A 27,070-nucleotide genomic window follows, 5' to 3' on the forward strand; every position below is an offset into this window, starting at 1 on the left:
TCTTTCAATATACTGCAATACTAAATAGAGACTGTAACATTTCACAAGGTCATTACTTAAAATAATAAATAACATTATGGCCTGTAAAGTCATAATGTAACTTTTATAAACCCCTACCCAAATAACATTAATAAGGTCAAAAAGCATTAAGAACATTAATAAGGTGTTCCCATCACCTTCTCTCCCCCCTCCCCCCCTTTTAATATGACTCTTCTTTTTAAAGAATGAAAAGTTTTCCTCAAACTCTGATTAATTACCAGAGTAAAGTCTATTTTATCGGTAAGTGTTCTCAAGAATATCAGCTACACAAAACAAGGTTTAAAGCAGACACTGTCTCGCAGTTATTTACTTATTACTGGAAAGATACATATCTTTGCAGGCAGTATTAGAATTGATGAAAGAGAAACACATACTTGATCACATTCAACAAAATATCCTTGGGAAGTTTGCCCAACCCCAGCTCTCAATTATTTGCAAACCATGGGTTTTTGAGCAGAAATGTCTTCCAGAGAATATGTTAAAAAAAAAAAAAAAAAAGCAAACTAGAACACAAGGTAATTTTCACCTGTTCAGAGTTTGGTTTTAAAATTCAAAAATCACAAACAAGTTTAACACAACTACATCTTACTGACAAAAATCAATCTATTTTGTGAGTAAATTACATGCTAAAACAGACTTTTCCATAATCTGTCCAAATCCAGATATTAAGAAGCATTTGTCAGACAGCAATTACCAAGAGAACGAAAGTAACCTTTTAAGTCAACTTTGCTGGTTCTATTACAAGTAACATTTTTAGCTATGCTGAAGTTTCAGTGAATCTTTACCTGATCTGGGCAAAATGATTTTATCTATCAATTTTGCATGGCCGCCCCTCTCACAAAAGGTGACTCTGGATGGCGTACAACAGACTGAGAATTAAGAACTGAAATATGATTGACTATCTAGAGGAAGCTAAACAGTCTATTCCAACTGAAAACTGTGAGAACTGCCAGGAGTTGCCTTAACGTTCAAAGCAATTGTAGCAATCTATTTATTTAAAATATTTGTATGCCTACTTAAAAAATAAGACAAACACTGTGACAACAGACTCAATTACTTCACATTCAATGCACAAAAAATGTCTGGCAATACTAGTTTTTATCTATCAAAATGACGTGAGCCAATATTCATCAGAGGTTCAACAACTCAATTACTACATTCACAAATAATTATACTGAAATATTTGTACTCAGATATAAAGATGTGTATCCAGAATCCAAATGGATGGGGGTGTTTTAATGGACAGTCCCTCCCAAACGTATGCATACATTCCAAACTGAAGCTGAAGAGACTTTCAAAGCAATTCTGTAATATGTCATAGTGGGTCTGATTACTTGGGGGACCTCCTGTCTCCAATAACACCTGCCCAACCAATTTGATCCTGCAGGGTTTCTTCGACTAAACAATGTTAGGATCCCAAAGTGTGCCTTCTCTGTAACAGTACCTGCCCTCTGGAACTAGGTTCCCCCCATGATCCGGATGGCCCCTACTCTGCTGTTGTTCAGAAGAACTGTGAAAACCTGGCTCTTCACCCAGACCTTTGGTGAGAAAGAATGAGACTCCTTGCTTCATCGAACTTGCCATCTTTTATCTTTATTTTTTTTATGTTTTATTGATTTTACTGTAATTTCTTTGATTGTTATTATGCCATATTGGATCTGCTGTTCAGACAAATCAGAGCAGAAGGAATTCCACAAGAATCTTCTCTGTATCAGTTTGAGCCACAGGCAGAACATTCCTTGTGCCTCATACTTAAATATATTTTAAACCAAAGACCTCAGACAGAAAATGCACTATATTTTGCTACCACTCGTAACACCTTCAATTATTTCAATGGCTGTATATAAAAGGTTTAAATATTTCCATTACTTGCTAGACTAGATATTATAAAGGCGTCCCTCAAAAGTAAAGAACTTGAATCTTCTCATTTGAGGTTCGTATATTCAGACTTCCTCAAGAGGTGGTGGACTCTCCTTTTCTGGAAGTGTTTAAAATAGCAAATAACCACTTATTGTAACAAGGGTTCCTTGTAACAGGCAACAGGTTGGATTAGATGACCTCCAAAATATCTTCCAGGCCTTACTCCATTATGTTAGTTATGCAGCTGTAACTTGCTATTGTGCCCCAAGAAGGAAATAAAAAGAGAATGGCACTGTTTTCCAAGTGTGTTTGGAAATCTGTCAGTAGCTCTGGAATAGGTTAAGAATAAATCACCATCTAATTTTTTCCCCCACTTTGACAGCAGAACCAAAACAGTTGAAGGATTTTCTACTTTTCCGCCAGATTAAAAAAAGTCTAAATAGGAATACTTTAAAGAGCATTTTCAAAGCATATAGCAGGCAACAAAAGAACCAACACAATTAAAAACAAAAACAAAAAACTGAAGGGCATTCAACTGTATACTACAGGCTATGCAAATTATGTGGGTAAATAATGTTGTTATTATACAAAGTAAGGCGGTACTTTTTGGGAGAATTTTAAGAAAATAATAATCGTAAGTCAAATGTTATTGGAGCTCCCACACCATACCTTCTGCCGCATTTCAATTTAAGTTGGTTTCAGGGAGTTAAAAGCATATTTAGCACATTTGCATAATCAAAATCTTTTTGATAATCCATCAGCGTTTGGATTCCTGAAGATTTCAGTCTCTGTGTGTGATGACAAATCTACCACAGCAGGTATTGATGGACTGCCTTCACCATTATGAATATGATGGATTAAGAGGATGGCCCTCCATCCTACTGTCACTCATGAAGTCAGTGGGACCTATCAGCTTATCCAGGCCTTTTCTATACGAATCTTGGATGAATTGTTTTTACTCCTGCTTTTGTTTTTTTTTCCCCACACACTTTTTACAGTGCGTGATTATATATTATTTGTATCATCTACTTTAATTTTTAAAAAATCACTTCAATGTGCTTTAATATAGCAAGTGATATAAAAGATATTCCATTTTATTCTCCACTTTCAACTAGGGTCCTGACATTTCAAACGGCAACACTACAACTCACAATACCTGGCCATCATCTTCACACAGCTAAATTATTTATTCTGATATACTTTAATTTATGGTTATCATATGGTTATAATTTAAGATTTCATAAAATAAGACAAATAAAGGCAAGATATCTCCATTTATATTTTTAACAGGAACAAATATAGGATGAAATAAAATGGACTGGATATAACACAAGAGCTGCAGATAGAGGTGGGTGGTGGGAGGTATGGATGGTGGGAATCTGAGGGTGGACCACACTCAGGGACATTGGGGACACCATGAATTGTCCCAATGTCTTTCCCTCAGTATTCACCCTTGGGTCCAAAATACAGCAGCGCAAGCATGTAATACTCATGTGTCATCGCCGCTATGTGAGCTGCGTTGGCTACCAGTTGGCTTCTGGGTACAATTCAAGGTGCTGGTCATCACCTGTACAACTCTTCATGGCATAGGGCCTCGTTATCTGTGAGACTGTTTCCCATGGTATTTGCCTGTCCAGTATGTTCAGGCAGAGTGGGGGTACTCCAAGTCCCCTCAATTAAACACTGTCATTCTCTGGGACAGAAGAAGCATGCTTTCTCTGTCACTGACCCTGCCCTCTGGAGCGGCATCCTCCCAGAGATGGTGCCCACTCTCTTAGGGTTCCGGAAGTCTCTTGAGTCCTGGCTGTGTTCTCAGGCCTGGGGTTATTTGCAGAGCCCCTGTTGTGTGGGTAGTTTTTGTTTGCTTGTTTTATTGTTACGCTTGGTTTTGTCTCGGCTGTTAGACTGTGTGGTTATGTTTTTGTTTAAAATTTGATATTGGATATTGTAAGCCATCCAGAGTCTGCTGGAGTGGGACAGCTATAACAAATGATCATCATCATCATCTGCAAATGAGGAATGGCTGGGTCTAAATAAGAATTTAATATACTACTTTCAACACAGAGTTTTTAACTTGATTGGAAAAGTAACACTGCAACTAACCTAAAAGCAACACGAAGTATTTTGCTTTAGGGCAGGAAAGAAAATGCAAGCCTACCATAGCCCAGGAGCTACTATTATGCTGTGCAATTTACACAAAAATGTGTCTTGTTTGCAAAGGCTAGAATAAGTGTATCTGTGTACGTCATAACTTAGGGTACTCAATAAGGTATTAAAATCTTCTATATCTATACCACCCAGGCAACACAAGCTGAGCTTACGCAAGAAGAAACCTAATAGTTTCCATTCAAGAGTGAGGAAATAAAAGGTTCATTCCATTAGCTATTATAAAACTGAAACAATCTAGGATTCCATCCTGTTTGGGAGAACATTATATGTCATTCATTCTTCATATCCTAGGAAAGAACTTTTGAACCCATGACCTTGCTTTTGAGCTTCTACTATGTACCACTCCCTTAAATCATTGTGATTCTATTTTATCTTTTAGGTCTAGAATAGCAAAAACACTGAGATGATTCCTGTTTTCTCCTTTACCTCAACTGCCTCCCTTCCAGCCCATAAATACTATGCATCCTTACTGCCAACTCCTTCTTGCTTTCTCTGTTATCTCCTAGCTCTCAAAACTTAGATTTTATGGTCACATTAGTAGTAGTTTTTGCACTGATCTCTAAGGCATAATCTGTGTAATATTATTATCAATCCACATACCCATTACTGACAGATCATTTAAGAAAAGAGAAATAATTACCCTTCATCTGTGTGGCAAAAGTGAGTGCCAGCTTGGCAAACAGATCTGGATTTTCAAATTTTTCATCCTTAGCTTTTACCCAAAAACAATGTTCTTGTATTTCATGCGGTTCAACCTGAAATGAAAATGAACCTAATTATATACTATCAATTTAAATCACTTAACCCTCCACAAATCATGACAGTGGCAGATCATTACATCTGTACATCCTGCAATCAAAGCAAATTATTCAAAGATTGAAGTTTTCAATCTTCTCCATCAAATGAGAAACAAGACGCTTAAAAAAAGGAACAAAAATATAAGTATTCTTCAAAAAAGATGGTAAAATCTGCTTCAGTAAGAGTGTGGTGGCATCTTATGTTCTACCTAGCTGATGGCATCTAGCTGACCTTGAAAGCTGAGCAGGACCTAGTTAGTATTTGGCATAATAAGAAATCCTAGAGATACAGACAGGGAAGTAAAGAAAAAACTGTCTCACAAGAAGGCAAGGGCAAACCACTTCTATACTCTTACCAAGAAAACTTCATTCTTTTAGCACAACTGGTATTTTAGTATATCTGATGTTTTAAATAAAGGTATGGAAAAGTGTTTAACCCTTTTTCCTTTGCAGAATCCACAGAATGAAAGCTGAGTTCGTTCTAAGGAGCTCCTATTATTATATTCCTCTCTGTTTGCTTCTCAAAATCTAATCCAGTGCATTGGAATTATGTTGCTATATTGAACATTACATTGCTAAAATGAAGATCTATTCAAACACACTTTCCAGCTCATGTCCAATAGGATAATAATAAGTAGTGTTTATAGAACTCAACTGCAAGCCTGACAGAATGTTTATTGTGTTGTGCTATGCATTCATAATAAATAAACACCTTAGAAAAAGATAATCTTCAGAAGTTCCTGTCCTAAACTTACATAATATTATGCACATATTATCAGCTTCCTACTGCTCATCTACTACAATAGAATACATAATAATAAACTGATTTATAGATGCCACTTAAATTATTCAAACAGAACCCAGAACAGTAAATTATTAATAAAAAGCAAGCAAAAAAGACGTTTTGCAATATCTATTTTATTCTTGGATTTTATTCTTCATATAGATGTAACATGTCCAAAATGTGTTGAGGTATTCCCCACTTTCACCCCATGGAGAAATCAAGGTTATTAAAACTAAAATTACATCCCTCGCCCCAACAGGCCATTACAGCCTGCCTGAAACATTTTTCTATTAAATATAGTATTATAAACTAGTTTATGACCACAATGGTTTATGATGGTTTTTAAAATATTTTATTGAATCTGTACCTTTCATGCCAGAGGGAAAATGATAGACTACATTTATACAGATATATAAAACAATGACCATGTCTGTCACAGCTCTAAGTAAGAGCTCCCAATATCCCTTAAGAATATCCCCAACCACTAACAAGTGTTAAAGATTAATATACCAACAGTCCATGGAAAAACGATTAGCTTCAAAAATAAATGAAGATTAAACAACGTCATTTGTATATTCAAAACCATTTCAGCAGCATGCAGGCATTATTCTCTTTAAGATTAGGAAAAAAGTTAGAGCAAATGTTCAAGATGTTTGATATAGATACCTTTGCCCAGTTGATTCTCTTCATGGTCACTTCTGGGCTGTACTTCTTCTTTGGCTTTATCCCAAAAGGCAGCACTGGTGTAGCTACTAGAGAAGGAATGCCACCAAACATAGGAGGAGGAGGAGGTGGCCCAAACCCTCCAAATAAAGGAGGGGGTGGAGGGGGTGCACTTCCAGGTAGTGGTGGTGGAGGTGGAGGAGGAGGAGGGGCATCAGAAACTGGAGGGGGTGGTGGTGGTGGTGGAGGAGGAGGAGGAGGAACACCACTTGAAGATACAGAACCCTACAAAAGAAAGATTTGGGATAAGGAGAGGGGGAAGAGGAAAAAATGTTATCCACATGCCATTAAAAGTGCATAATAAATTGCATTAAATAAATGTATTAAATGGCAATCTAAGAAAATTCTTATTCTAGATATCTCCCAGCCATGATGTAAGTTCACCCAATTATGTTCTGTTACATCTTATTCAAGCATTTCACTGAGTTGAAATCCATCATGAATGAAAATATGGTCATAGGGAAAAAACCATTTTCAAATCAGTAGAGTTATGTAACAGAAATGGGTTACCTTTTTGGCACTTCATTGCAATAAGAAGCAGCAAGTGCCATGTGTAACTTTGGTAAGAGTTCCTTCACATTAAAACAGATCAAGAGAATTAATGAAGTGAGATTTGAAAACAAGAAAAAGGGTCCGTTAACAAAAGTACATTCCAAGGGTTTTAGGATATTTTTATCTATGTGGTATTCATAGAACTGTTAGAGGAGAAGCCAACTAGCTGAAACTGAATTATAATCTTAAGGTTCCCATATTTAAATACTCACTACCTCAGAAAATCAATTTTCTAAATTACGTTAACTGTATAGGCAGGAAAATTAGGATGAAGAGCCTATTCTTAGCGGTGATTCTTAATTTTTGTACTAGCAAGGTAACTTGAGGGAAATTCATTATCTGAACTAATATCAGCAATATCATAACACCTTATGAAGCCATGAACAAAACACCAGCATGTCTTCTTTTTGTAAAATATGACAATACTCTTATAACCACTCCATAAATTGAATATGTACTCATTAGGATTCTTTTTTAGAATAAACTCAACCAGAACAAATGAACTTTCAATGACAGACTATCAAAAGGCTAAATGTTCATTATTTTTAAACTGCCTATAAAAATTAAAATTAAAGATTAAATTCGTTCTGCTTTTTTTTAAATCCTTCAACTTTAAATACACCTCTATGTTTCTAACAATGTTTAGCTTCTACTGGTACTTAATCTTAAGTATCAAGGATATTAATAATATTATATTTTTAAACATATTTTGTAAGCATTTAAATGCATTAATACAATAATGAGATTTTAAATAAAACCATTTTTTTTTAAAAAAAGAGGATTCTTCTATTTAATTTCACTTTGATGCTCAGTATTATGGGTCCCTCTTATTGACATCTGAGTAGAAGAAACCCGCATCTCTGCCTACCTTGAACCATGAAATAACATTTCTTCTTCCAGCCATTCTTAACATATATTTAGCCATTAGCACCTTATTTCCTTCAAATCAAAAATCATTTCAATAGGGTAACGATGCCACTGAGTTATGTTACCTGGGTCCGCAACTGCTGGATTTCAGCTTCAAGTTCTTTGATTTTTTCTTCTCGTATTTGAAGCTCAGCTTGGGCTTCCTGACGAGCTGTAAATTCTTCATCAAACTGCAATGATCACCAGTATGGAAATAATCATTAATCTTGGTCCAAACTTAATACTGCTATGCAAGAATGAAAGATTGAGCAAAAGAAGTCTGTCTGGCTTCCTGGACTAGTGAAAATAATGCCAGGGTGGTAGAGGGGTGGGCAAGGTAATCACAGCAAAAAGTGTCTTGAGATAGTTTCCTTCATATAACTGTGAACTAGCAGTAGGCTTTTTCATTATAAAAAAATTAGGTTAAGCAATGGAAAGTATTATTTATTCTAATTAATATATGTGGAATTGCCCCAAATGATTAACTGGAGATGGGAAATCCAGTGGTTAAAAGTTCTTCACTCAACATATAATCCCTGGCTAGCCACAGAAATAGGTTAGAGACAAACAGGAATGTTTATCTTAAAGATGATTTGGCTAAAGCTCTTCCCGCATAGGACAGGACAGGAGATAATATGTTGCCTACAAGGGCTATTTAAGGACTTCAAGCTAGGATAGGGCAATCTGTAAGAGACACATAAAAGAGTTCCTATCACACCGACTGCACCAATTTCAATTAACACCTAAGCTCTGCCTGGTTGCAGAGGCATCATTCAATTATTAATTTAAATAGCTTAATTTATTATTTAAATAATTACTAATTATCCAAGTGCATGCTTTTTTACCATATCCATGTACAGCTGTATTCACATATAAACATAACAACACTAAATTCTGAAATCTAAGACCTTAAAAAAAAAAAAGTAAATTACGTAGAAATATATCAAAGAAAGGTTTAGAAAGGCTGCAATATGAGGAGTTGTTTTGTGCCTACCTTTTTGGAAAAATCTGCAGCTTTCTGTTCACTTTGTTCAACCTTTGCTTTGTCCACACAGCTGTCTGAAAGGATTCAAATTATAAAGCCCAACATAAATACCATTTTAAAAGTCAAAGATGTACAACATCATACAGAGACAGCACTGCTTCTGACAGGAAGCAAATAGTTTTTAAAATTATCTGGATTAAAAAAAAATGTTCTTGAACAGCCTGAGATTTGTTTTATAAAGGATTTTTTCAAAAAAAAAAAAAAATTATGCTGAAGTACTGAAGCCTTCCCGGAATTCTCTCTCCTCACTAAAACTTTTATTTTAAAAAAATCACATATGCCTATTTTCATTTTTTTTTTTACATTTCTCAAAATATTCAGAAATGAAATTAACACAGATCACAACAGTACTGCAGCTGACAAAAGCTAAACATGTAATCATTCTTCCTAAAACTCTGATGATAATGCATTCATTTCTAATCTTCCTGCTCCAAAATCAGTGGAATTTCGACATGAATATGGAGAATGTCTATAGCCAGAATAAACAAGAGATCACAAAGCACTGAATCATTAACACATGCTGTATATAAATTCCACTAAAAATATAGGAACAGGACAAGTACCTTTTGGTCTCAGCAATTTCAATAAGAAACTTTTTTTTCTACCCTCCATTCACTGAAATCAAAAGGACGTAACTTTCGATGACCCACTTCTTACGGTAGAAAAACTGACCCCACGAAAAGAATTCTTAAATTATAATTATGAAAATAATGAAAACAGTAAAAAAGACGCACTTACCTACTAGATGCGTGAAGTCTACATCCAGCCTCCCTCTACACTTGAAGTCGGGATCCATACCACTACAGTGTAATACTATCTGGGAAACACATTCTTCTATTATCTTGTAATACTGAGGGCTGGTGTGAAAAATAAAACGCAATCATTTTTGTAATAAAGAAATTCTATAGGCACACTTAAAAATGGAGAATCATTTAGTCTACCTAGCAAGCAGGATGAGATCATCCATTTTCAAGCATGTGACAACTGACTGATTCAGTGTAACTGTTTAATTTGTGTTAGTTTATTAATTTAGATATTGAGGTAGACATGCTCTGGGCCCTCTCTCTGAAAGAACGCCATCTTGTGTGAACCAGGAAACATGCTTTCTCTACAGCAGTACCTCTCTTTGTAACAGGTTTCTCCCTGAGATCTAGATGGCCACATCCTATTGGCCTTCCAGAAGGATGTGAAGACATGGTGTTTTCCTCAGGCGTTAGGGCCAGGACACTAGTGAAGCATGATTTGCCTGCTGGTGTGTAAGGTTTCGTTTTGAGGCATCTTGGTTATCATCTGATGACTATTCTTAATTGTATTCTGCAGTTCTACATATATACATACATTTATATACTGAATACGATTTTTTAAATTGTTAGTTGCCCAGAGTTCCTTGTTTAAAATGGACAGCCATATAAATTTTCCAAATAAACCAACCTTGCATAGGTATAAATATCCACAAGGAATTGGGTTGGGAAAGAAAGGAGAAAATGATCCCTTAGCTTCACACTTTCTGAAGCTATTTCCACAAGCTCAAGATGATGATAAATATGGACATTGGTACACAGTGCTAACCTGAAGAACGTCCAGAATGGATCAAATATTTGCTTTCTCTGTGCCAATTACTCCTTCTCCTCCTTGAACTAGATAAAAACAAGGGCACTAGAATATATTTCACTGCTTGATTGCTTCAGGGTGTGTGATCATAATTTTAAGGACTGAGCATTTTATTTAAATGAAACTGCTTATGGACAATGGTAACACTTTCTTTCCTTGCTTCTACAATTTTTTAATTTCTTTTCCTCCTTAATTTGATGCCTTAAATACATAATTTGATGAAGAAGTCCAGAATTAATAAGATTTACCTGAACTTAGACTTACACCTGAGTAGCCCTCGTGTTTAAAGTTTTCTGGTGACTTAAACAGAATCACAAGATCTGTTTTACCTCCCGCAAAAACATAATGGGATCTGATCTTTTGCAATGGAATCAACTTGAAGGTATTAGCGGTTAATTTATCAAGGAAAAAGAAATGTCTCTCTGATGGTTCTACCTGAAAAGAAAGATAGGGGTGCATGTTCCCTTTACTACATGACATGCTCACTTAATTAAAGAACAGGATGCACCACTTAAAAATAAAAAGCAGAATAACTGGCTTACCGTATGTAATAATCATTCCTAATGAGTAGAAAATGTTGTAAAATTGATAGAAAGTAGTTTTCTGACGTTGTTTCTTTCAACATGTTATATAACAGGTGGTAAACTTCATTCACATCAGTAAAAGGACCATTAAGGAAATGTCAAAATAGCTGAACCACATATAATGACTATAGTTTTTGAAAATCAAGACTGAAAGAACCTTGAAAATTCTTCTACTGCGTTACAAATATTGGACACTGACTTTGAACTCTAAACTAGGACACACATTTTAAATCTCCATTTACTACCACAACAAAAAATTAAAGTAATATTTTAAATGCTATTATTTAACACTGGAACGTTTAATTGTTTAATGTAGTGATCTTTGGATTACTACTAAACTTAAGCTCCCTGTTTTTATTTTTCAATATGAGGAATGTCCAAAACTAACAATACCTCTAGCTCTTTAAGTTATTAAAACATATTGAAACAGTTAAGAAAATAAATCCACACAGTATCAGTGGAGATAGCTGGCAGCCCAAATACACTTAAAAAAAAAAAGACAACACATTAATATTTTGGGTTTTCTAAAACTGTAAGTACAAGGCCTGCCACTGATAGGGTGTTCCACAAATGTGGGGCTGCTGCAAGGAAAAGCTCCAGCCTGTATCCTGGTAAAGGAATTCTGTAAGTTGTGACTTCAGTATTATGAAATTGGAACACCAAGGGAATAATGGGGCAATAAATTAATAGTGTACTAAATAAAGTTGAATATAACATATGACTTGCAATAGCCAGCTACTTATTTGACATCCAGCCTTCATTATACATTAAAAAAAAAAAAAAACACCCAAGTATCCATTAGGTGTAAAGTTATTGTGTGACTTAAACAAAATCACAAGGTTTGTTTTAGCTCCCACAAACACACTAACATGAACCCAATAATCTGTTTAGTACCAAGAAAAACGTTCAGTATAAGTATTGTCATTAGTCTTAACTGACCTATACACAATTTTAAATAATTACCACTATTCCTTATATATTTGTCAAAAACTTCTACATGTATCTGCTTCTTGTACATTAATGTAACTTATTCTGGGTTCAAAGCTTTCTCATTCTCTGCTACTGTTCAGTTCTAAGGAAAACAGTATAATTTTTTTAAAGGATATTCCATTTCCACTTTGATGTCATTGAGACGATGGGCCAATTCAGTTAAGTCTTCCTCTTTGTTTTCATCAAATACTTTCAACTGAATATCAAGTTCTTCATTCTCTTTCTCTTTTAAGTCCTAGTATTCCATAAAGTAATTTGAACAGTTTACATCTTCTAAATGTATAGTACCATTAAGCATAAACAAATATTAAACACTCATTCTTCAACTTCGTACCTGCACATATCTGGGAAAGTCAGATGGAAATTGAAACTGGCTGAATTTCAAATAAAGTTATTAGAGTCTACCATATATTCTCTCCCCCCTGTTTACGTTTGTGATTGTTTCATCATAGTGAAGTTCATACAATTCAGGTCCTTCAATGTTTTGCAATGTAACAAAAAAGTATCAGATTACATAACTTTGACACACATCCCAAATCCAAACTTGGCTAGACCAAATAAAAAATTGGTCCAATATAATGGTTCAGAACCACCTTAACTATTACAACATGCAGTTCTAATCAAATTATTTAAAACATCAACGCTGCTGATATATCCAACCACAACAGTCCCAAGTATGGCATTTTAAGAATTCTGGTAAAACTGCTGCTATTCTGCTATCAAAATTGTGAATGTCTATCCCAAGAAATGTGTAGTGGAAGAATCACTTTTGCCCAAGCATTTTATGCATTTTATGTATAAAATCAAACTAAAACTACTATCGTCAGTTGCTCAGAATCTTATCTTAAAGTCTGTTTAGTTTTCACTCAGTACTTTTCTCAACAACATGAAATCTTTCCACAATCTATTTATAAAGCATGATATTGACAGCATTTAACATTGTGAATTCTAAGAATGGACCAGTTATATCAAATTCATTTTTCAAGTTCATTTGCCTGTAGTGAGGTAGTATTCTTGGCAGAAGAAGCTTTTTTCCCCCTAATACTGCTAAAACATGTAATTCTTCCTTCTAAGACAGGAATTTTTAACCTTTTTATGACATGGACCTCTTTGAGAGTCTGGTAAAACCTACAGACCCTTCTCAGAAAAAAGTATTTAAATGCATAAAATAAAATAGAGATTAACTGTTGCTTTATCTTTGACTGCTTTTTCTTGTAAAACATCCAGAGCACATTTTTTGAAGTGGATGGCCATGTAAATTCTTTAAAGAAACAAATAAATAATATAGACTGAATTACGAAGGAAGCCAATTATATTCATATAAAATTACCAAAATTAGAAATAGGTAATATAGTAATATATGTGCTTTTTTATTAATCCATTAAATCAGTAACAAGACAATGGATACATTTAAAAGATGGACATGTTAAAATTAAACATTTTTGGAGTCTAGAGGCCATAAATCACTTTGTTGCCTACTTTCATTTTGTTTTTTTTGACTATACTTAAAAATTGTTGAAGATAATATGATGCTGTCCTGACAGCTGTAGTCCTCATTTACTTAAATGGTAATTGTGTAATATTATCAATCATTAAGAATCTCAAAATGGGTTTTCCACTAGTGTATGCAGTTTCTATTTATGATTACAAAATATATTAAGGAAATTATAATGTATTCTGCTATAAAAATGTATTGTTTTTGTGAAATTTAAAGCTTGCATATTATATTTTTGAATCCTGGTACTTATACAGGTAATTATGGGTTTATATCAAACCAGTGTGGCCTAAATTCAAGTATTATTTAAATATTAGTGTGAGGTTTTATTTGTAATGCATTAAAAGCACATGCATCCAAACTTTTATAGCATGCCACACTAGTGATCGTTGGGATTAATATATCACCTTGAAGTTTTTACTATGATGCTTTTAATCCTGTAGCTTTCAAGTAATGCTCCATAATCACATTCAAAGATGGCAACAGAAGAAGGGGGAAGACAAGGTGTGGAGTCTACAATAAAAATGTCAGGAATGTGGAATCTGTGGTTAGCCATAAAGAAAACAACTGATTATATCAGTGTTTCTCAACCTTAGCAACTTTAAGATGTGTGGACTTCAATTCCACACATCTTAAAGTTGCTAAGGCTGAAAAACATTGGATTATATCAAGTGATGATCTTTCGATCTGCCTATCAAGAAGGTAAGCTAGATATATAACACCTAATATGGTGATAGTTTTATTGTTTTGAATGTTTATACACTCTGGTTGTTTAAAGATACCAATATAGAAATATTTCAAATAAATAATAAAATAAATGCAGCGGCATAGACTTGTCCTTTTCTTCAAGGATTCGTAGAAAGACAATAGGATTATCTGCAAGGAAAGGAAGCAATCTGAATGCACTGTGCCTATCTTACGACAACTTAGGCTGTTTAAAAACTTTTTAAATACACCATCATAAATAGTATCATCTAATGATTGTAAGAATATGATGATATACTGTATCAAAAATGCCCGCAAAGAAGTCTACTGAGCTCCGGTTCTACCATAAACTTGGGAATTAGCATAGTCAGTATAAGAATGTTTCTTTCTAAAATTGGAAATATCAGAAATGTACTTAATTCTGAAATAGTCCCATTGACAAGTAAAGAAACATTAGGGTTATACAGGCAATAAACTCAACAAAAATATATATATAATAAAAGATCATCCAATCATTAGATTAGTAACATCTCTCCATTTTAGTTTTTATAGATATTTAGATTTTATTAATCTCAGTTGCTATTTCAATTAAACAGAGAAAGGTAATTCTGTCTTAATGTCCCTTAAATTCTTATTTTTAAGTGGCTTAATTATACTCATAAATTATATTCACGAAAAGCCAATGTGGTGATTTGAGGTCCTCAGCAAGAGAACCTGCAGTTGAAGAATAAAAGATTTAATTAAATGTGTGCGTCTGTCAGTCATGATGGTTTGCTATAAAATAGGCTGCACAATAACTGTCCTCCAAAACTACTGTGTAATTGATCAAATTTGCCCATGTCCTGCTTTATTAAATGTTTACGTGAGTGATTATATCCGGTAAACTATTACCTTCCCTTTATCATTCTGTATTTTAGTTTTTATTAAAATTGGAACCCCAAGTGACCAGTCAAATTAAAATCTAAATTATGACAAAGGTTATAAAACCATCTTCATTTGCAATCTGTTATCCCAACTGCATTTTACAAAGTTAAAGAAATTAGAAATATAGCAATTTCCTTTGAAATGTGGGGGAAAAAAATATAAATACCTTCAAAAAGAAAATCTCACCTAATACAATATACTGTGTTTTGCTGTGCTATGAAAAACAATATATCATGTTATGTTTCAACATGGTAATGATAGAGAAAAGTGAGGCAAAGTTACGTCTTGGTGAATTTCCAATATATATTGTGCTGCTATATAGTTTTGCAATCGCAGAATCCTTTTCTTTCACTACGCTCTCTTTTGAGGGAGCAAATGGGAGAGTTTGGAAGTCAGAATTTCTGAGAATCATGGCTTATCGCAAATAAACAAGGCTCAGGCCTTCACTAATGACTTCCTTTTGTCAACGGGAACGTGGTGCCTATATTTGTTTTCTGAACTGGAATCCTCAACTTGTCTCTTAGTATCCAAGATAAGCTCAATGTTTCCTACTCTGACATATTTGAAAAGACAGAAACCAGGGGTCTCTGCTCAAACCTCATGATAAACAGACAGGCATATCAACGTATAAAGGCATTCAGAGACACAACCATGCCTACATTATGCTATGACTCCACTCAACAAGGTTGTCGATCCCTCTATTAGTCTAGTACAGGGTTTCTCACTTGTATGTTGGGGAATTCTGGAGTTGAAGTCAACACATCTTAAAGTTGATAAGGTTAAGAAACACTGGTCTAGTAAGTTCCTAGTAAGTTCCTACAAATATTTTTGGCATTTGTTGATGTGGTAACATTCTAAAGCAGTATAATGGAAGAGACAACTTAGTTTAAATGACAAAATATTTCTATAATGGTAGGAATGTTTATTTTACAAAGTTTAGTCAATGATGTTTTCACATTATTTAACTAAGAAAGAAAAAGAGGAAGCAAAGACTTGAGGAAACTTGCACCCATCTGACAAGGATATAGAATATCTTCAAACAGATCATGACTGGTTACCCATCATCCTAAGTAGAGGTCTCTGCACTGCAATATTTCCTCACAAGTCCCAGTTTCATACTTAAACTTCAGGATGAAGCTGATCTCTCACATGCCACTTAATATCCTGAACTTATAAGCTTTAAAGGAAAGCTGTACTCAGCATTTACTGGCTATTTGCCAAGGCATCCCTTTTCCCAACAAGAGTTGAGATGACCTAAAAGATGCTCTACATCAACTTCATTTGCAGAAAATATAATCCAAGTCCAACCTAAAATCTAGGAAAACAAGCTTTAAGAAAGGGCATGCTGATTAAATTGAAATAATGGATTTCTTACTTTGGTAATGAAATAATTCACTAGAGGTCTAAGAACATGGTATTTTAAAGCTCTAAGAAAAAGATGTGATGCATTTTCAGATATCCCCAGCAAAACATATTACTTTTACTGCATTTACGTGATCAAATGCCAAGTGTTCAGGGCTGTGAAAAATTATAGCTGCATGCTATAAAATGCAAAAGGGTTTGCTCATGCAAACACAGTTGCTGGAGATTCCCATGTCAACCATCTGTACCCATTTAATAGTGTTAGACACCAGTAGTGACTGATGTGTTACATAAAAAAATGCAGAGCCTGTAATTAGGCGTAAATATTGTCCAGCTGTATAAGAACCAGAGAATACTCCTATACTCTGATATGGGTCATCAGGGTTTAAATCATCTGACAAGTGGGTCACATTTCAGGAAGCCTGTATGGTTTTCCTTGTCCCCCACAGGCATTTGGATCTTAAATTCTTCTGCACGCTGGCTTATCCAGTCAGAATTGGTAATTGCTTTTTCTATTTAAGAGTAGAAGAAGCTAAAATGAACTACATTGCTCAACTGGAGAAAAAATCTCAACTAACTGGTGACTTCCCTTACCTCAGATACCTTGTAAAGTGGTTTTCTGTCAGAATGAAGATGCTACCAAATCATGTTTAAACAGAAGACCATCATCTTTCTGACCATCCTTTCTGCAATGAGTTTGACCCAAGCCAACTTTTTAAATTGATGCTTTATGCAAAATGAATTAGAATATTTGGTCCCATTTTTAGGCAAACAAGATGCCACGTCGTAAACTGCTTCTAAACGATGCCGAATGTGAGAAGAATTCACTCACTGTCACAGTGAAAATTGACTATTTTTGTACAGCACTGGGAATTTTGCCTGAGTCAGAAGCCTTTATCCTGGTAATTTGTTTACAGAAGCAGTAATTTAATTAAAAAAATTTAATTTCCAAATACAGGAGACTATTACTCTGTTCCTAAGACCATTAGAAACATTAATGCATAAAGAGCTTCTGCTGCTGCCACGGCTTTCTGAGAAAACACATATATATTTAAGATGGTAATATTTAGTTCAACCTTTTACAAATTTGGAAAAAAATGATTAGTAGTATACACATTCATAGTATATGTCACATAAATAATCTGTGTTTATTATTAACTTTGGAATTGGATCTTTTTCATCTATGCAACAAACAAACTACTTATTCACATTTATGTCTCCTCTGCAGATTGTTTGGGAATCAAAAATCAACTACTGGCATTGGTTAAAAGCACAGCTTAATTTTGAAAGAATGAGATAAAGACCCGTACTTCTATAGTTCCTTTTCTAACTGGTTCTGTGCAGAACAATTCAAAGTGCAAATAATTCATTCCTTCATTTGCTTCTTATTCCTAGTAAATGAAATATTTCTTAAAGAAATATAGCAAATGAAATATTTCATTTACTACATTTAAGAGACTCAACCATAGTACTTGCTCTACATAAAAACAGAAAATAGCTATTTTGTGTTTCAAATTTAAGGGGACTTTTTTAAAAATGTGAACAGCTTCTTTGTTAAGATATATTATATGTTATACACATAATATACTTTCCTTACCTAAATAAGTGTAAAAAATATATATAAAATCAACAGCGTGTACAAGAGGAACAGTTATTTACCACAAGTGTAAAATATTTCATTCCCTTACAGTTTCTTAGAAGTCATTTTGAAATCAGAAATTAAAGCTTAAACACAGCCAGCCCACAGTCTAAGTTACAGTTTGATTTAAAATTTGATTCTCCCTGTCACAAGTTCATGACACTATTAACTATCCAATATACACTTTAAAATTCCCTAGATCAATAAAAATGAATATAAGCAATCATTTGTCATAAAAAGAAAATTATTTTCCATTGTTGAACGTTTTTAACGCTGCAAAATTTTGCTCCCATTTCACAATGATTAAAAATGATAAAGAACCATTAAAGTCACACTTAGCCATATCCTGCAAGACTTGTGTAAGATTTATAAGGCAAGCAATCACGGTACTTGGTGCATTAGCACTTCTTTTGCAACTAACTTACTGGTAATATTTTCTTTAGCCCACAGCGCAGGAATTCATTCCTCAAGTGTACCCTAAAATCAAGATCTTCTGGAGAAGTGACAAGGGCATTTATGAGCTGCATGCAGGCAACCTGTAATTAGAAGTTATGGTTAATGTAGCTTATCAGAATCAGCATATCGAATGCACATATGCAATAAACATTGGAGAAAATAACAAATAAATGTACATTCTAACTAAAAACTCATTTCACAGAGCAGTACAGTGATATACTTCACTATAATATTGTATTGCCAATAATGTATCCACTTATTCATACCTCTATGAAGTATGCATTAAATGGAATGTCTTTACAGGTGGTCCTTGCTTACTGACCACTCATTCAACAACCATTCAAAGTTACAGCGGTGCTGAAAATGAGGCTTACGACCAGTCCTCAAAGTTGCAACTGTCGCAGCATTTTTACGGTCGCATGATCACCTTTGCAACCTTCACATCCAGCTTCCGACAAGCAAAGTCAAAGGGGAAGCCAGCAGGAAGTTGCAAGTCACGGTCATGTGACATCACACCTAACAACCATGCCACTTAGCAACAGAATTGCCGGTCCCTATTGTGGTTGGTAAGTGAGGACTACCTGTAGTAGAATGCTGTTGTTTCAGCAACAGACATCATACTGTCAATGGCTTTACAGTCATTAAAAGCAGAATAAATGCTAGAAAGTAGTGAAAGAAGTAACTGCAAACCATGTTTAGAACAAGTTACTAAACCTTAATTTTTTATAAGCAGGCTAAAAGCACACACACACATCAAGATCATTCAAGGGAATAAATATTCTCAAATTATTTTATCAGCACAGCAAGTTGTACATGAAATCTATCACTTGACCATCCATAAAGTGAATATAATTTTAATATGTAAAATGCTACAAGCTGGTAAATTCTTCCAATATACACATGCCTGTAATACTGTCATTGTAGTTGCCTGAATTATCCTTGTTATGTTACAACTATGACATAACTGAACAAGCCAAAGTACATGTCCAATCAGAAATTAATAGAGAGAAAAGGTGCCATCTGCTGTGATTGTTTTTGCCAGGAGAAATTCTGGCTTAATTGCTTGTATTAATACTGGTAGAGAGACCATTTCAGTCAGAAACGAGTTAATGAGTCTTGCAGTTGTACCTTCAGTCACGGAGTTTGGATCTGAGAGTCATAAAAATCACCAAAGTCCTTAAAGGGGATTCACTTTGGAATCGCTATAATGGAGCGTATCACATGGGCAGCATGCATAATGCTATCAGCACCTATTTCTATTTCAGTGTTCCTATATTGCATGTGAAAGCTGAGTATTTGGGGTCTATTTATCTAGATCAATAGGTATCTCTTAAGGCCATACTAAAGTCACTATGTGCTTAAAAAAAAAAAAAAACCAAGTAAATAAATTGTCAGTAATTCCATTTCAAAACCAAGACACTAAAATAGAACGTGATATATTTGATGTTGACAACACACAATTTTATTATTCAAATAAGAGTAATTAGCATCAATTCTACTAAGCCTTCTACCCTTGAGAAGAAGTGAAAATAATAACGTTGACCAGGAAACGTTTCAAGTATAGTGTCGTGAAAATAAAAAAACAGGTGTTGCAACATTAGATTGAGCAAAATAGCAAATTATTGACTGATGGAAAGGGGTTGAAATTCTGAAAAACTAATCCCCATTTAGTCTATATGACCAAACGTCCAGCCTAAGCTGTTATTTAGTCTAGCATTTTATGGCATTTACAGTGGAGGGCCTCTTTTTCTTTAAGATTGTTTTGTACATCACTGTTACTATGAAATATTATTGTTAATTTTATTTACTACTGTTTTTATTGTTGCAAACCATTTTGTAGGTATTAGAAGAGGAGGAGATCTTCTCACAGAGCAAACTTGGATGGCAATTACATTGTCCACCACAGAGCTTGCATTTGGGGGGGGGGGGGAAGGATATCACTGCATCATAACCTGACCTTTTGGGGAACTTAATCTTTCCTTTTGGCTCCTTCTAGCACTCAAAGTTTTCATATTGTCATGTCAAGATTACAGAAATAATTCTTGTCTTATGGACTTAACCTTACAAGACAGAAGTCACAAACTCAATCATTATCTCATTCACATGGTGGCATTCCAGGGCTTGATTTTATCTCTGCAGTGATTCAGGTCTCAGATACAATATGTGAAAAGACTTGCACTTTGAACAGTAACTAGCCATCCAAAGAGTTCTATTTCAGCTATTCCCAGAGATCTTAGGCTGAAGAAACATCTTAGCGAAAAATGCAGAAACTCTACCATTCACACATCCTACTGTAATGTTACATTAATAACTGCAAACAGATCATGGGGAACCAGGGCTTTTAGTGCACACAAATGGTTGTGAGTCTTCCTTATATACAGAACTCTGGAAAAATGATTTTAAAAAATAAAAAGTATATAAGAACAAGTTCTATTCTAAAATATGCTGTTGTGTGTAGAGGAAAGAGAAGCATTTATTTTACCATTCTATGCTTTCATAAACAGTAAAAAAAAAAGAAGTCAATTTCAGTAAATAGTGAAGTTCTAAAACTTATAGCAATGGTGTTTCAAATGTGTTTATGCAGAGTATAAAAGAAGATTATCAAGCTTTTGTTATACAGCTTTGAGATGAATATTTATTTATTTGGGATCTGCAACTGCTACCCAAAACAATGTCACCAGAATCGAAACTGTCTACAGCCATTTTATATTTTCCTTTTGATACAGGTAGCAATTAAAATGCATTGTCATCTAATCTAATTGTCCAAATTGTAATCTGAGAAAACCTACCTGTAATTGCAGAGCTTCATGATTTTCAAGCCCCTCCACTATGTTAGCAAATCGTTCTCCGTTGTTTCTCTCAGCTGCAATTGTTATAGCTCCTAAAATTTTGTCCAGCCTGTAACAAAGATTTATTTCAATGCAATGTAATATATGCATGTACTTTATCAGATTATTCAGAAATCACACCTCTGATTCTTAAAAACATGTTTGCCTGTTTTGTAGCACCTAAAAATCAATCTGCTACTGATCAAGGAAATAAATCCTTGTTTTTGTCGTTGCTGTTGCCATTCCTTCAGTTCTTAAATAAAAACAGATTACCATTGGTTTGGATCCTTAAATAACTAATTTGAGAAAGTTCATGGAAGAAAAACGTTCCACCCTGTATTCTTCCTTGCAGCTAACTGTGCCCACACTTGAAAACTGCCCCAAATCTAATGAAATGCACTTTAGTAAGGCCTTGTTGCAGGAGACCTAAAAGAGGAACATTTTCCTTTCGAGAATTTGTTTATTTAACTTTGACATGAGAGGATAGTACTGACCTGGAATGTTGTTACCACAACGACACAGGTATCCTATCTGTTATGTAAAAAAAATCCATTTTTTTTCCTCTGCATTTACTTGTACAGAGGCTGCCTTAAGCTATAGTTCCCAGAAGGATACTGATGCAGAGAAGAGACAAAATGCATGGAAGAAATGTACTTATCTGATCCAGCATAATGGGATTTCAAAATGGCTACAGGTAGACCTCAGTTAATGATGTTAATTGGGGCTGGAATTTCTGTCATTAAGCAATGCAGTTGTAAAGCGTGACATCACATGACAGCGCTGCTTAGAGCCAGCAGTTCTGGCAGTCCCTGGTTACCGTTAAGTGAGGACCTCACATGATCTTCTGACTTCCTGCTGGCTTCCCCATTGACTTCGCTTGCGGGAAGCCAGCAGAGAAGGCTGCAAATCGTGATCGCATGACCGTGGGATACTGCAACGGTCAGAACTTCAAGGACCGCTCATAACTACCACTTATTCAGCACTGTCACAAGTTCAAACAGTCTCTGAATGAGTGGTTGTTAAACAAGGACCACCTGTTCACCCATATGCTACTCTCTAGCAACTAGTACTGAAATCATGCTCTCTTTGATTTAGGAGATAGCAGCTGGCTCTATCCTCCAGATGAGTGGCCATGAGGCCACCATCATAAAAGAGCTCTTAGTCTCCTTGGAAGTCAAGTGCCAAGTGGAAACATATGGAAGTCAACAATATAAAAGCAAAATGATAATTACAGAATTTACCCTAGGAAATAGGGTTTATAAATTTCTTTAATAAAATAAATGTTAGTTTCTGTCACTTACATGTTTTCTTCTCCAACAATACAAATGGCAGAAAGTATTTTCACTGTTTCAGTCATCATGTTTGGTTGTTTTGGATCAATTGTTCTGGCAAGTAAGAGAAGGCTTCGTTCATCTCCTAGTATTCTTTGTAGTCCATACTTGGGGGGGTAAAAAGAATGTTTAAAAATATCAGATTGCCAGCACACCCAATCTTAAATTCCTATAACCCCTAAACAAAGCATATAAATCACAATGTTCTGAATAAACCAGATTTATTCATGAGATCCATGCTATCTCCTCTGTGTATTGTGACTTCTAGTCTATTCCTCAGCCCAATTTGGACACCTGATTTTCAGGTTCAAAGACCTTTTCAGGATACCTGAAAGATGAGCTTCTTCTTTTTATACTTCCCAAATCTTGGGTTCTCCAGGATTTCCTATCAGAAGGCTACTTGACGAAGATAACAGCTCCAATTATGGAATGTCATTTTTTGATATGACTTGCCTGGAGCTTTTTTAATGTTCCATTCAGAGGCATTTCTAATCTGCGATTTATAACTATAAATAGAACTGCTAGAACTCCTGCCCACCAGTCCGTGCTTACTTTAATCAGCTCTGGTGAACGATGTCTCTCCCGGGGCCTTTGCCATTTTTCAGTTGTATTATTAGTTTGGAGATTTCATTTGGAGTGACAGGATGCCAATATGGTAGGTTCTCCTGAATCTCTTTGTTATAGAGTTACAACTTTCAGAAGCATAAAGTGATCAGTAATAAACCTCCCATGTGGAAACCATGATTGGAACTTCTAATTTAGGGCTAGTTTCTCTCATATGGTCAGAGATCATATACCAAAACATGGTATTATCCCCAATCTTGGAGGCCTGAATCAATTTTTCCCAAAATTTATCATGTGAAGCTATAAACTGCCCAGAGTATTCTAAATCAGCATTATAGAACAGCACCATCCTATAGAGTCAATGGAAAAATGAGCCTCACCAAGTTCAGTGAAACATACTTAAAGAAAAAAGTACAGGATTCTAGCAAAAACATTTCACATATACAGGAAATGCCTAATATTCTAGAAAAAGGGTGATATCTCTATTAAAATGTTGCAAATACTGCACATGCTGTATTATTTTGGCCATGCTTATCAGGGAGATAATTTTATTTCATGATGGAACCACAGCTTGAATGCTATATAACTTGTTATTTCCCTGCCTAATTTGGCACTTGTTGTCTTTTTTTTTTCCCCCTATGAAAACAACTCCCTAGAAAATAAAATTTCTAAAGCCTTGCCAGCAACAGACTAACAACATGGAAGTAAACCCAGAAAGACATTTTGGTTTCTCTGTATTTTTCTGGACACCTGTTTAGAAATACTTTGAGAATAGTTCAAGGATTGTTAGTTCAAGGTATGGCATGGCATTACTTTGCATGTTTCCCTACACTTTCTTCCCAAAATTTATACCTCTGATATCACTAAATCTGGCCTCAAAGATTCATAGGAAGAGTGGAGAGATATATCCAAAGTTGAATTACTCATCCAAGTTTTACATTTTATGATTCTTACAGTGTTATCCCAGGATCCATAGCACTGGAACTTGTAATGAGCAGAAGGAATGATCTTGAGGGTCAAGAGGAACAGTTGCTTCCGAGACAATAGTCAGATAAAAGAAACCTGAGTCTGGGTAAGAGAACTGTAACTGAGAACTGTAACCTGAAAAAATGTCTCAGACGAGATCCTCCCTAGTTCTCATGAAAATAAAGGGAGGGAGGAAAAAGTACATTCAGACTTGGAAGATTCTGTTACTGTATCTTTATAATAATAAAAGTAATATTGGCCTGCATGATTTTGATTTCCTAGCCTGGTCTACCATGAAGAACTGACCAGTTTAAAATATGTTTTTCCATTTCTCAAGGCTACAGGAGAAAAGGAAAAGCTTCACTATACTTGATGGAGTTTTCAAGCCATGAAATAACATATGGATTGGTTTCGCCTTATTCCAAATTCTTCACTTCGACAGCAATATTAAACTACACGCAAACCATCATCATTAGTAGATCAAATTTCCATTTCATTAAAGTCATCTCTTTCTTTAAAGACTGTCATTCATTACCATTAAAGTGAACTTATCTGAAGAAAAAAATCAGTCAGGGCTGAAATTCTTACCTTATTATTCATAAATGCTTTGAGGCACTGTATAAGCTTATGTTGATTCTTCTTGTCAATACTTTCTTGCCTTAAAATTAATAGTAATAATAACATTAACTGATGGTTCTACATTCATCATCCCTTTTGCTTCCTCTTATTTTTTCTTATACTTTCTGTACTTACTGTCTCTTATCAAGGAGTTTTTCAAGGACATCCAAGAGAAGCCCAAGGCCTTCATGACCAAAATTGTTAACCCAACTGTAAAACAGTAAATTGCAAATTAGTTTATGTTTGCTCTCTTGTGCACTGGGAATACGCATAAACATTCTGATTACTGACTATTGCTTACAGATAGGAGTTTCAGTATGGCTTATGCAGATGTTGAACTTCTATATTTAACAACATAGTTAACAGGAATATGTACTCAAAATATAAGAGGCATAATTCAGTTATCAAGCAGCAGCTTTACAAATGGAAGATCCAAGGTTTAGGATAGGGTTGGAAAAACTCCTGTTTTAAACTGTGAAGAACTACTGCTGGCAAATACAATATGTTGGATCAAAGTCCAAGTCAGTATAAAATAGATTTATATGTTCTTATATAAAACTGCCATGAGTACCACAGAGCACAAACATATGCTGACCATAACATTCAGGTACTATGTAATTAAGAGCTACAATAATTTTTTATTTCATATGAATTTTATTTATATGTGTTTATATCTTTATTATTTACTAAAAAAAAAAGTCATTTACTGCAAAATTACTGGATAATATTCTTCACAAACCATGATCCAAGATTTTGATACTAAGATAAGTTTGCTGAAAAGTTCCTACACAGATTGAGTAAAGCCAGAGAGCAAAAAGAATTTCCTCTATTACAATTATATAATTATATTACAAATTGTTTGCTGCACAAATATTTATCTGGAACAAACACAAATATTTATGTGGAAATACTCTTTCTCCAAATTATTTTTTGTTCAAGTGAAATGTCCTACTTCCTTTATTTAGTTTCTGAATTGTAAGTGTAAGGATAATTGGAAAATGGTAACTGACGTTTTTTTAACTTTAGGCCATTCCCTGGCACAATATTATTATTATATTATTATTATTGATAGTTTGAACACTACATTTTGCCTTTTCTCCACTGCTACTAGAACAAGACAAAGGACAAGCGAAGCCATAAATTACTCATGCCATCAATAAAGTTTCTCAGTGGAATAATAAAAAAGCAATATTGGAATACAAACATATTCTCACTTTCACCAAGAAAAACAAGGAAAACACATCCATGGGTAGGCAACTGATCTCCTGTAAAAAAGGAGATGTCTTGTAAAAAAGATACATGTGCGCAGTATTAAAGGGCAGAGTTCCTTCTACTAATGGCACTCTACCCTCATCATACAATAGAAATCACTGAACAACTTCAACTGAAGTGAAAATTCAAAACTACTTGAAGAAACTCAATCCTGTTCCAAAAACAGATACAAATCTCAGTTTCAACCAATATCTGCTTATCTTTTCACCTTAAAAAAAATGTTTGGGATTAAACAAAGTGTGTGTGTGTCCTTACCGTCACACATTTTTTTAAAAAAAATTCCCATCTACTCTCCCCATAATACTCTTCCAAGGGGAAAATTGCGGGGGAGAGGAGGGGAACCTATATTTAGAGCGAAAAGTTACAGAACTGCCATAATCAATGTTAAGCACAATATAGATCTCATTTTATACTGGTGCCATGTGAAGGACCACATTTATAGATGCACTATGTTCACAAAACTATAACCATTTGACAGTTTCCTCTGGAATTTACACTTTCTTATTTTCTAAACACGTCTATGAAGGCAAATCTACTGTTGGAAGGCATTTAAAACCTCAGCCTTACACTTCCCAGGAATTAACTTTATTCTAATTTGTGTTCCCCCCCCAATTCCAGAAAGTATTGTCTTGACATTTATAAACTTGGTCCTCAAATTCTTCCAATTTTCCAATCAGATGAACTGCCACACAAATACAAAGAATTAAAATAAACAGACACAACTTCAGCACTATCCAGTTTACAATGCTACATTTGACTATTTCAAATTACTTATAGTCAGCATCTAAAGTTTAGTCCTGAATGGAAGATGAATGAGGAAAGCATTAAAAGTGTCAAAAATTCCGTAACA

At 34.7% G+C, this 27,070-nt stretch overlaps 1 protein-coding gene across 4 annotated transcripts in view; it reads right to left on the reverse strand.

Moving 5' to 3' along the window:
* DIAPH2 (diaphanous related formin 2) overlaps positions 1 to 27,070 on the reverse strand; it is a 259,065-nt gene that overhangs the window by 184,276 nt on the left and 47,719 nt on the right. For all 4 annotated transcript variants that reach the window (XM_088151773.1, XM_088151771.1, XM_088151772.1 and 1 more), the window contains 12 exons: positions 25,084 to 25,158; positions 24,919 to 24,988; positions 22,771 to 22,907; positions 21,431 to 21,539; positions 18,611 to 18,721; positions 12,177 to 12,295; positions 11,029 to 11,145; positions 9,614 to 9,732; positions 8,825 to 8,889; positions 7,917 to 8,021; positions 6,316 to 6,597; positions 4,709 to 4,823 (listed from right to left, as the gene is read on the reverse strand). In XM_088151773.1, the coding sequence (XP_088007899.1) occupies positions 4,709 to 4,823; positions 6,316 to 6,597; positions 7,917 to 8,021; positions 8,825 to 8,889; positions 9,614 to 9,732; positions 11,029 to 11,145; positions 12,177 to 12,295; positions 18,611 to 18,721; positions 21,431 to 21,539; positions 22,771 to 22,907; positions 24,919 to 24,988; positions 25,084 to 25,158 (1,424 nt within the window). The remainder of the gene's footprint in view (positions 1 to 4,708; positions 4,824 to 6,315; positions 6,598 to 7,916; positions 8,022 to 8,824; positions 8,890 to 9,613; positions 9,733 to 11,028; positions 11,146 to 12,176; positions 12,296 to 18,610; positions 18,722 to 21,430; positions 21,540 to 22,770; positions 22,908 to 24,918; positions 24,989 to 25,083; positions 25,159 to 27,070) is intronic.

This window comes from Python bivittatus, unplaced genomic scaffold (assembly GCF_059951505.1).
Source record: "Python bivittatus isolate LINGU-HERP-01145 unplaced genomic scaffold, Pbiv_v1 ctg000670_np1212, whole genome shotgun sequence".
Lineage (NCBI taxonomy): Eukaryota > Metazoa > Chordata > Lepidosauria > Squamata > Pythonidae > Python > Python bivittatus.